At 40.4% G+C, this 11,806-nt stretch overlaps 1 protein-coding gene across 2 annotated transcripts; it reads right to left on the minus strand.

The window, feature by feature from the left end:
- Positions 1-6,057: 6,057 nt before the first annotated feature.
- LOC106570295 (protachykinin) lies at positions 6,058-11,567 on the minus strand. 2 transcript variants are annotated; one of them, XM_014142457.2, is made up of 5 exons: positions 10,889-11,551; positions 9,874-9,976; positions 9,623-9,646; positions 7,061-7,117; positions 6,058-6,902 (listed from the first exon to the last, which is right to left on the minus strand). In XM_014142457.2, the coding sequence occupies exons 1-5, from the start codon at positions 10,997-10,999 to the stop codon at positions 6,856-6,858; spliced, it is 342 nt and encodes a 113-aa protein (XP_013997932.1). In that variant the 5' UTR covers positions 11,000-11,551; the 3' UTR covers positions 6,058-6,855. The 2 variants fall into 2 exon arrangements, with proteins under 2 accessions (XP_013997932.1, XP_013997933.1); XM_014142458.2 differs by lacking the exon at positions 9,623-9,646 and having other exon boundaries at positions 10,889-11,567.
- Positions 11,568-11,806: the final 239 nt, after the last annotated feature.

The following is an 11,806-nucleotide window of genomic DNA, read 5'->3' on the forward strand; positions in this document are numbered from 1 at the left end:
ACCGTCGGGCCCCGGTGGCAATAAATTAGTAAAACCACAAGCTTACCTTGACTTGGAAGAGTTCCAGTGTTGTGTTGGATAGTCATAGCCAGCTAGCTAACATAGCATCCTGCTGTTTGGGCAGGTTGTTTCAGTAGGCTAAACTAGCTAGCTGCATTTACAAGCTTAAAAACGACAATCTCTCTCTATATACACTTCTCTCTTGCTTCTCCAGCATATGGAATAAATTAATTTGTTCAAAACTGTTCAACTATTGTCTTTCTCTCTCTTTGAGTCAACTACTCACCAAATGCACTGTAATGCTAGCTAGCTATAGCTTATGCTTTCAGTACTAGATTAATTCACTGATCCTTTGATTGGGTGGACAACATGTCAGTTCATGCTGCAAGAGCTCTGACAGGTTGGAGGACATCCTCCAGAGGTTGTCATAATTACTGTGTAAGTCTATTGAAAGGGGTGAGAACCATGAGCCTCCTAGGTTTTGTTTTGAAGTCAGTGTACCCAGAGGAGGACGGAAGCTTGCTGTCCTCCTGCTACACCATGGTGCTACCCTACAGAGTGCTGTTGAGGCTACTGTAGCCGTTCTTTGCAAAATAGTGTGTTTTAATCAATTATTTGGTGACATAATTATATTTGTTATAGTATTGTTTCATCTAAAAATAACAACTTTTAAAGCGTTTTACCATTTTTATGAAATTCACTGAGGAGGATGGTTCTGCCCTTCCTCCTCTGAGGAGCCTCCACTGGTATAGATAGACATTCTCCTGTTCTTTACCCAACCTGATAAAGAGAAGTACCCTAATTTAACTCATGTGTCTTTTAAACATTTTAAATGTCAGAACAGAATTATGATTAAACCTTTTAATGCTTTGATGCCTTGACCAATCCCCAAGGTTATCTTTCTTTGAACATTTCTTATTGAAAAGGATAATGTTCAGCACTCACTCACCATTTAAAAAATTGTATTTTATTGAAGCAACTATTAAAAGCTTGACTATTGGGCCTTAATCAGAACAGAACATGTTTTTACTCCCCCCCCGTTTTTGTTTTAAGTTATTATCCTAATGAGAGCAAGACCATGACATGGTGTAATAGTGGTCTATAAACCATAATAAAGTGTGTGTGCGTGGATGTGTGTTTTTGTATTTATGTGTGGGTTCTTGCGTGAGTGTGTCGTTGAGATATTAATAGAATGTGTTACAGATTGAATGTCAAGCTGGGAACAACATGATTCAATTGAAGATGAAACATACTTGAGACAGACTCGTATAATGGGTTACATTACATAAGGAAAATAGTGAAACCAAAAGACAAGCTGGAAGTTGGATGCTAACCATGGTGCATTGGTTGCATTTTGTTTTCTCAACTACGATCCATCTAGTCTAGACTTATGGAAATGTAAGAAACTACAACATTAGATGTCTAAAGTTATGTATATAATGCTATGTGTCTGTCTACTGTATTTCATCCTAACCACTACTGATATAAAAAGTGCTCCATACCCTTGAAAATGTCTATCTGACGTGTTTTCTTTTGTGTGTGTTGTCCTGATCTTCATGAGTTTGCATTACAATATCCGCACTAGCATACGACTTAAGTATAACGCGATATATTGGGAATGCATTCTAAGTACAATGGGTATCCTAATGTGGAAAACAGAAAGGAAAACACTGCACACTGCTGCTCATGCTCCCAGGTGATATTTATTTACAGTGTTTTGACCCTTAGGTCTTCATCAGGCATCCCTATCCCAGGTGGAAGGTCCTATATATAGGGACAGTACTCAGTGACATCACTTCCTGAAACAGGAAGTAAAAAATGTATGACAGTACCAGTCAAAAGTTCGGACACACCTACTCATTCCAGTGTTTTTCTTTATTTTTACTATTTTCTACATTGTAAAATAATAGTGAAGACATCAAAACAATGAAATAACACATATGGAATCATGTAGTAACCAAAAAAGTGTTAAACAAATCAAAATATATTTTATATTTGAGATTCTTCAAAGTAGCCACCCTTTGCCTTGATGACAGCTTTGCACACTCTGGTGATAACACCCAGGTGATATTTATTTACAACAACGTTTCGACCCTTAGGTCTTCATCAGGCATCCCTATCCCAGGTGGGGGTGAAAGGTCCTATATAGGGGCAGTACTCAGTGACATCACTTCCTGAAACAATATGGTAAAAAATGTATGACTGTTTCACAATGTATCAAAATATATGATCATACACAGGGAATGTGATCAGTATTTACAGTAATATACATACACATACAATATTCAACGAGGATATAAAAACGGTTTCAAATCAAACTCGTCATTAAGGCCAAGAGGAGACAGTGTGTTGAGCCTGTGGATCCAGAAAGATTCCCTTTGAAGAAGTTTCCTCTCAATGTCCTCTCCCCTGTGTGACATCTTGACCATTTCTATTCCAATGTATCTCAGAGAACTAATAGGATGTCCAGCTGTACAAAATGAGCAGCAACCGGATTTTTTGTCTCACCTGTCCGTATATTGCTGCGGTGCTCACTGATCCGTGTCTTAAGGCTTTGTCGTGTCTTTGGGCACCATTAAACTGAAGACATGTTTATCAATTAACTCCCTGCAATTATTATTATGCGATTAAACTGATTAATCGTTTAACTGTAATTAACTAGGAGATCGGGGCACCAAGGAAAATATTCAGATTACAAAGTTATAATTTTCGTAATATAACTTTCCTATATTATAACATTATATATTATATTATATTATATTATAGTATAGGCCGATTATCTTCTGGTTTAAATGGTGTATTTTACCTCGCGTCCAGTCTCATTCCAAACGTCGTAAATTGTTGTATCTGCACGAATCCAGCCTTTACCAAAGTCATCCATACATCAATTGTCTTAAAATCATTTATTTACTAAACTAAGTAATTCACAGAAAGCATACAAACAGTAGTTATCGTTACAAAGAAAGGGTAGAGGAATGTGCCCTAGTGGGCTAAACAGGCATGGCGGCCTCTTAACCTGTTAGGGCTAGGGGGCAGTATTGACACGGCCGGATTAGAAACGTACCGATTTAATCTGGTTACTACTCCTGCCCAGTAACTAGAATATGCATATAATTATTGGCTTTGGATAGAAAATACCCTAAAGTTTCTAAAACTGTTTGAATGTTGTCTGTGAGTATAACAGAACTCATATGGCAGGCAAAAACCTGAGAAGATTCTGAACAGGAAGTGGCCTGTCTGACAAGTTGTTGTTCATCTTGGCTCTTTTTATTGAAGACTGAGGATCTTTGCTGTAACGTGACACTTCCTACGGCTCCCATAGGCTCTCAGAGCCCGGGAAAAAGCTGAATGATATCGAGGCAGCCCCAGGCTGAAACACATTATCGCGTTTGGATAGTGGCTGGTCAGAGTACTCTGAGACTCAGGCGCGTGCACGAGGGCACGAGATGTTTTTATTTTCTCTCTCTTTGTACGTATACACGCTTTCCCGGTCGGAATATTATCGCTTTTTTACAAGAAAAATGGCATAAAAATTGATTTTAAACAGCGGTTGACATGCTTCGAAGTACGGTAATGGAATATTTAGAATTTTTTTGTCACGAAATGCGCCATGCTCGTCACCCTTATTTACCCTTTCGGATAGTGTCTTGAACGCACGAACAAAACGCCGCTATTTGGATATAACAATGGATTATTTGGGACCAAACCAACATTTGTTATTGAAGTAGAAGTCCTGGGAGTGCATTCTGATGAAGAACAGCAAAGGTAATAACATTTTTCTTATAGTAAATCTGACTATGGTGAGTGCTAAACTTGCTGGGTGTCTAAATAGCTAGCCCTGTGATGCCGGGCTATCTACTCAGAATATTGCAAAATGTGCTTTCACCGAAAAGCGGACATATCGAGTGCATAGAGGAGTTCTGTATCTATAATTCTTAAAATAATTGTAATGTTTTTTGTGAATGTTTATCGTGAGTAATTTAGTAAATTCACCGGCAGTGTTCGGTCGGAATGCTAGTCACATGCTAGTCACATGCTAATGTAAAAAGCTGGTTTTTGATATAAATATGAACTTGATTGAACAAAACATGCATGTATTGTATAACATAATGTCCTAGGGTTGTCATCTGATGAAGATCATCAAAGGTTAGTGCTGCATTTAGCTGTGGTTTGGGTTTATGTGACATTATACGCTAGCTTGAAAAATGGGTGTCTGATTATTTCTGGCTGGGTACTCTGCTGACATAATCTAATGTTTTGCTTTCGTTGTAAAGCCTTTTTGAAATCGGACAGTGTGGTTAGATTAACGAGAGTCTTGTCTTTAAAATGGTGTAAAATAGTCATATGTTTGAAAAATTGAAGTTTTTGCAAGCGTCCCACCTAGCCCATAGAGGTTAAACAAAGGGTCATAAAGGGCAGCTGAGAAGACACTACAGAGTTGATAAATATTAACAATTGATATGCTAATCCTTTAAACATGAACGCTCACTCATTCGGGAACAATTGCAATCAATATATATTTACGCTCAGTGTGATCCTTGTTGGAGAGTTTTTGTCCTGTTGCAGAGTTTTTGTCCTGTTCTCTCTCTCTCGGTTAGAATGGATCTTTCAAAGCGACATTCATTAATGTCGTTATAGAATGGATGTTTCGTCGGTCTTCGCGTTCAATGATATAATTTCTAGCTGCAGACTATTAATTAATATCAAAGACTTGTTATTATTCTGTCGGTCTCGATAGTCTAAAAGTTTAACCATGTGGTATAGTTAACTTTCAGTAGAGGAATTGGATGGTCAAACCTTGGCTCTCTCTTCTGAAGTAAGCTGGTCTGAAGAAAGTAACCCAGAGTAGGGGTTTTATACGTGAACATAGAACAGGCTTGTCACATGACGCCTGGTCCTGTCTGTGTCCCTGGGGGGCGTGCCGATGACTGATTTAAGCTTTGAACAGAAATACATTCTATCACATTAACATCAGTACATAGCATCTCAACGTATTCCAAATAGCTTTATTCTTATTAATACATTTTATACAACCATTTAGATGCAAGTCCCATAGCTGAGGCTATTATATAAACAGTTTTATGGTAATATGGCTATATTGTCTCTTCTGAGTATCACAAAATTGTACCAAGCGGACCAGTTCGTAGCTGGATTCTTCACCGATCTTTTATACCTTCTCCAGAACATAAATGTCGTTCGGTTCCCCAATTCTGTGAGTTGGAAGAATTTCCTGTGTCTCCCTATGAAACCCCTCTGTGTCTCAACTGGGCCAGGCGGCAGGACATTTCCTTTGGAATTTACGACCGCCTTCACAGGGCCTGGGTAGGGAGAGGTAGGTAGGGGGATGGTGCAAGGTGGAGGGGGTCAACTGTGCTCCCTGTACTCAAAGAGAGGGCAACGTCATAACAGCTTCTACGGGGTTTCCCTATGTAAGACAGACCACAAGGACATTTCAACATGTAAATAACAATGGTGGACATGCAGGTAATCAGGCCCTTGATCTTAAATCTTTGTCCTGTGCAGGGGTGGGTAAATGAGTTGCATTTGTACATGAAGCTGCATTGAGGACATGATCATATATTTTGCATTGAGCACATGATCATATATTTTGATACATTGAATGTTAATATTGTGAAACTATGTCATATAGTGTCATATATATGTCATATAGTGAGGTTACTGAGTACTGCCCGTATATATAGGACCATCCACCCCCACCTGGGATATAAGGATGCCTGATGAAGACCTAAGGGTCGAATCTTTGTTGTAAATAAATATCACCTGGGAGCATTTCGCAGCATTGTGCAGCGTTTTCCTTTCTGTTTTCCATGAGTCTGCCTACAACTCCAGCACCTGCGGAAAGTAGCTGGATGTGTGTACTGTATATTCTTCAGTGTGAGAGGGAGGAGTTGCCCAATTTTACAACTCTGTGTGCTACTTTCTTTGTCCCCCAGAGGGTGCACCACTCCACGATATCTACACCAGTTACACAATTGCCTTTCTTCTCTTTCACAGCATATTCCTATCTGTGAAAATAAGAAATTCACGTTCCACCAATAAAGAAAATAGTTTTAATATATCAAGCCACAATCACACACAAGTATTCTGTCATACCATACATCTTGGTTTTATAAACATGACAGTTTGATTTACAGTCAATTTAAACGAGAGCGTGCCCTGATAAGAGCAGCATGTACCAGAGTGTACCAGAGTGTGTAGTTGATTTACAGCACAATCATTTATGAGGCACTAGACAGTGGGCTTGGCAGTGCAATTTTCTACATACCCTGGGGTAGAGCTTTGCTTTGATGTTCCACGACAACAGTATTCTCTGGAACATATGATATGCTAATGGCACTAATACTGTGACATACATTAAATAACATTATGTTTCTGTAAGGTACGGTAGGAGTACCAGATCACACCGTGTGGGGCAAAATTCCGCAAACTTTCCCAAATGTCCCAGGGTTTCCCAGAAATCCTGATCGGAGGATTCTGAGAATTTCTGGTTTACGATTTCCCTTCTGATTTAATCTTAAAACCGGGATTTCCGGAAAACCTGTGAATTTTGGGGAAAACGACCGTAATTTTGTAACCCTCTTCAGATCACACTCCTGCCCTCCTTTAAGCTCCCTTCTTCCTGGACAAATGAAATTGGCACTGTCAGGTACAATACAGCTACGAAACCACGATGTGAAAACAGACATTTTATTATGGTAACTTACAATAAGTTTGACTAACTATACATATTCTGGAGGAAACAAAACTCGGCATCAGACACCCCTTCCACTTGTCTGTAGGAATGACTGGATGAGAAGCGGACCAATAGCAGAGGACTGAAGAAAGACCAACCGGTTAGCGGCGCTTGTCGTAGTTCTGTAGTGCGTTCCACTCATATGAATCTATAGTTGAAGAGAAAGTTTGTAAATAACACAGCACAGTTTATTTTCAGATTGTCATTTTAAGCACGGATCCAGCAATTATTGTGGATTTGTAACCAGGCCAGCTACGAACAGCTCAGTTCGATCAGTCGTGTAAAAAGCTCATATGAGGCCCTTGCCTGGTTTCTCTTGGCTCCTCTTACCCATCAGTCCAACAAAGGAGTTAATTTTATGCCCTGAAAGAGAAGATAAGAGGAGAAAAAGGTGTGAGTTTCTTCCCGTAACAGTTAAAACCATTGTCACTGCAATTACAGACAGCGAGTGATGCAGTGACTAGTGTGCAGAACAAAAAGGTGCGAGTTCTTCCAATAACTGCCAATATTATTTACACCCTAACCCTAAACTAACCCTAGCCCTAACCTTAACCCTTACCCTTATTCTAAACCTAACCGTTACCTTAACAAGCGGTTGCTTATCAACAGATAGTGTGTTGATAGTATGACCATGTGTAGATCATCTATATGGAACTATCCAAATAAAGTGGGACCCATCATTCTTTGTCAGCGATGCAATGCCTAGTGTATAACCTCGATGGTGACAGAGTGTGGTGAATAATACACCTCTCCTACTGATCTCTAGTATCGTACAAATTGACTGACGGACTCCATCCCCTTGCCCTAGTGACTGAGGGATATAGCAGCGCCCACCCACAGCTTTAGGATCAAAGGGTTGTGGTTGGAAATGTTTTCCTAAGAGGGCGGGGATAGGATGTATGTCCTGAGGGGACATTAGCGTCCCAGACTGACTGTTGTCTCTGTCAGCCTCTGTCAATGCCCCTAATGGAATATAAGGGTGGAGGGAATGGGGATACGGGGGGATGTAGGGGAGACGGGGGAGTAGTGGGGTTATAAAACTCTGCGGGAGACCCCTGGGATACCCTATCTGTCAACACACCCATCATACTCATTCAAATTAAGTGGGGGTAAACTCAAATGTGATCAATTTACTTAAATGCTTCAATATTCCCATCAGAGATATGGGAATCATGACGATCATAAAGGGAAGATGGTATCATGTGCATCTTCCACTGGTGGTCTAGTCACGAGTCACTTTTTAATTGTCCCTCCGGACATCATAAGTGCTTGACCCCTCGCTGTGTGTAACATACTATATATATCTTAAAATGTATAGATTAGATTATATTTATATATATGCACACTGTACAATGTATATATTATATTATACAGTTTGTGTAAATGGAAAGGTGAGATGCTCGGGTCCATCTTTCCATCATCAGCGTAACCAATATAATTGAACGCCTAAATGTCCTTGGGGCATTGATCGAAGCACTCGCTCTCTTCCTCTCTCTCCCCCTTTCTCTCCCTCCCTCCCTCCCTCTCTCTCTCTATCTCTCTCCTTCACTCTCTCTCTCTCTATCTCGCTCCTTCTATCTTCCACCCTCACTCACTTTCTCTCTCTTTGCCTGTACTGACTGATGTACAGTCATGCCTGCATCAAGGCTCCAGCAGCACGTTGGTCTACACGTATTTATGAGGTACTTGCTGCCTCCTATCGCTGAGTGGGGGAGTCATTAAGGAAATGCCTCAATGACTGAACAGAGGGAAGACATAGCAAGGGGTCTTCATGGTAGAATTAAGACTATGTATCGTAGCGAAGGACTAGAGTTGTCTTCAAGGCAGAACTAAGACTACCACCTACTGCATCCTAAAATCCCGTCAAACGACCTGTTAGCTGTGTGGGTTGTGATTTAATTAAAACATTTGACAGGTTTATTTTCCTGTCTCTCTCTCTCTCTCTCTCTCTACTTTTACTTACCATTATGCAAAAATAAATATAATTATTCAACCCCTGCATTTTGTTAGTTTTTTGCTGCTGGGCAACATTTGGTTTGTGTTCTCCCTCCCATGCATGATAATGAGGACCTGTTGGCCTACGGCACTTGATATGTGACACCAGCCTGTGTTCTCCCTCACCCCCCCTCTCACCCCTCTTCTCACCCCACCTCTCACACCATGTCACCCCTCTGGTTAACACGACTCCTCTCACCCACATAGGAGTACTGGTGAAGTACAGGTGAAGTACTGGTGAAGTACAGGTGAAGTACTGGTGAAGTACAGGTGAAGTACTGGTGAAATACAGGTAAAGTACAGGTGAAGTACAGGTGAAGTACTGGTGAAATACAGGTAAAGTACAGGTGAAGTACAGGTGAAGTACTGGTGAAGTACAGGTAAAGGACCTGTGTCATCCCTAAATCCCTCCTACTCATGGAGTTAACTCATCACACTTCATCACTTGTCACATGGAAACCTGGCCCATGTGCAAATAAAGCCATCATTACTTGTCACATCGTCTACCTGGCCCATGTGCAAATAAAGCCATCATCACTTGTCAAATGGTCTACCTGGCCCATGTGCAAATAAAGCCATCATCACTTGTCACATGGTCCACCTGGCCCATGTGCAAATAAAGCCATCATCACTTGGGTTGATCTCACAATAGATTTTCCCCAACTTTGCCAAATGGTCTGATTGGCTACCCCTGCCTGCCTTACACACTGCCCACACAGTCCCTGTGTATCATAATGTCAGAAAAACGAATTATAACTACATCATGGCTTCATTTGTTGGTATGCATGGACAATTTCAAAATTTTCTGGGAAATGTCCTCCAAGATTAATTTAAAAGATGAATTAATGAATTAATTATACGTTTTTCACTTACTTTTTCGGGTTATCTGTGGATTTACTGTTGGAATAAAAGGGGGGGAACTTCAGTCAATGTAGGCCTATAATTATCTAATTTATGAATTTATGAATACCCATCAAAACGTGCGTAAATATATTGATATACAGTATGTAATTATTAAGGGCATTATCAATAATGGCATTCCATTTAATTTCAATAAACGGGAAAGTGCCTTCAAGAGCGCGAAGGGTGAGGACAGCGCGAGGCGCGAGGAAGCACAGTCTTACCGGAGGAGCGTTTCCCCATTAGGCCAAAGAACTGATGCGGCCTCGGTTTCCGCGTCATTCTCCGCAGTATCTCTCCGAATGGGTCAGATGACAGCCACTCGTCCTGCACGAGGGAGAAAATCGAATTAATGCAACATTAGACACCAGAGTAGGGTATAGGGCGAGGGGTGGGGACACTGACTCCCTTATAGCCTTCCAACCTATACCTTTGCGTAAAATATTGTACACTTGTATAGCACTAGATCTAATCTCGCAGAGAAATCAATATACAACAGTAAAGACACCCCCGTGTGAACTTTTATATCCGACCTATTTTTATCTGACGGGGTAGCCTACAGGTCAGCATTAGTCTAAGTAGTAGTCCAACCACTGCTATGGCTAATGGACCGCGCACATTAAAGTTCCCATCAATTATTCAATTCCAGGTCCGTTGGTTCCTTCCCTATTGTATAGCCCACCCGCCTTGTTAAAACGCTTTGCGTAACCTGCTGAATGTTCCCAAACCGACTGCAGATTATGAGAGATAGGAGCCCCGCCCGGAGACTTGGCAGGCGCCCAACCCGCAATGTCAAAGGGAGAACGTGCGCTACATGTGAGTAGAGCTTCATTCTGGGACTAAGGTAATTGTGGAAGCACACTGAGTTAAGAGCTCATACTTTATCCCCATTGAATCATAACACATCTTTCACCGACATAGAATTTGTGTTGCTGCTAGAATGTTTGATGTTTTGTCTGTATACATGCGTAATAACGCATGACCAAACTCTCCAAACAGGTGACTTATTTTATAAAAGCATACAAATATTTTTTAAATATTTTATTTTATAGAAATTGGTTGAAATTCCATTCAATAATTTTTACGAAACAAAACACAAGGCTGTGCCATCAAATTAAAAAAGTATTTCCCAATCATACATTTTCCCATGTCAATTTTTTTTATTCGTTAACAGGCGATTCTGACAAACAAATAGGCCTAACATATTTTCTTGTCTTACATCAAATCATTAATGCCTACCGTAATTTGATCGTTCATCCAATAATCAAGATCTTCTTTTGGACCAATTTCTTCACAAAAAACTTGGGCGATAGCAAGAAAAGCTATCACAAGCGGTAGCAGTAATTTCATGATGCAGCAATCTGTTGCGTGCAACTCTTCAGCCGTTTATGTCTTCTTTCTTCGTTTGTTTCGATTTTCAAAAGTAGAAATAGCCTGTTCGGGCACTTGTAAACTGAGTTTAAATGTTTTTAGCCACTCTCTAGGACTTTTGAGAGCTCGATGTTGACACCTGCGGAAATTGGTATCTTCTCTCCATATAAGTGCCTCAAGCGTGCGCACAAACGATAGGTTCCCTCCTTGGTTGCAACCTCGCCTCAGTTCTATCTCTGCTCCAGTCAGCGAGCTCTGCTGCTCTTTAATGCCTTCACTTTGGTCCTGTTGTGTCTTTGTGACCACACTGTAGTACTGCACTAGGTTATATAGCAAGGGATAGAAGGGTGACAGGTATCTAATTCGCTTTATATCAATTAAGCAAGTACATTTACTTGACAGGTACTTCCTCGGAGCTGTGTGATGACTAATATCCGTTTGGTATTTTGCATATGGTCAATATTACTTTCAAACGTTCCCCTGTGACCCTCCTTGGCACTCAGTGTATTGTTCCCGTTGTAATCGGACTGTCCAAGTGAAGCGAAGGAAGTAAGTGAGGTTTCTACGTAAGTCTTTAAGACCTGTCCTACGCCAAAGAAAAAAATTCATCATAAAAATAAACTTGATTTGCACCTTACTTATCAGTGGAACATGTTTTTCTTCACATTGACAGTAGTTGGATTCTGAAAGTCAATTTTCTAAAAATGTATCATTGGAAATTGAATCATTATAATTGCTAAGCTATCCTAAAAGTGGTGTCATCTTTATTCTAATTTAATGTGTTGC

Source organism: Salmo salar, chromosome ssa14 (genome assembly GCF_905237065.1).
Source record: "Salmo salar chromosome ssa14, Ssal_v3.1, whole genome shotgun sequence".
In the NCBI taxonomy this organism is placed as follows: domain Eukaryota; kingdom Metazoa; phylum Chordata; class Actinopteri; order Salmoniformes; family Salmonidae; genus Salmo; species Salmo salar.

Excerpts from the sequence above, each read along its gene's own strand:
- LOC106570295 (XM_014142457.2), bottom strand. The coding sequence starts at position 10,999 with ATGAAATTACTGCTACCGCTTGTGATAGCTTTTCTTGCTATCGCCCAA. Across the intron at positions 9,977-10,888 it reads GGATGAACGATCAAATTACG|GACGAGTGGCTGTCATCTGA; the intron begins GTAGGCATTAAT and ends TCCCTCGTGCAG. Across the intron at positions 9,647-9,873 it reads AATGGGGAAACGCTCCTCCG|TAAATCCACAGATAACCCGA; the intron begins GTAAGACTGTGC and ends TTATTCCAACAG.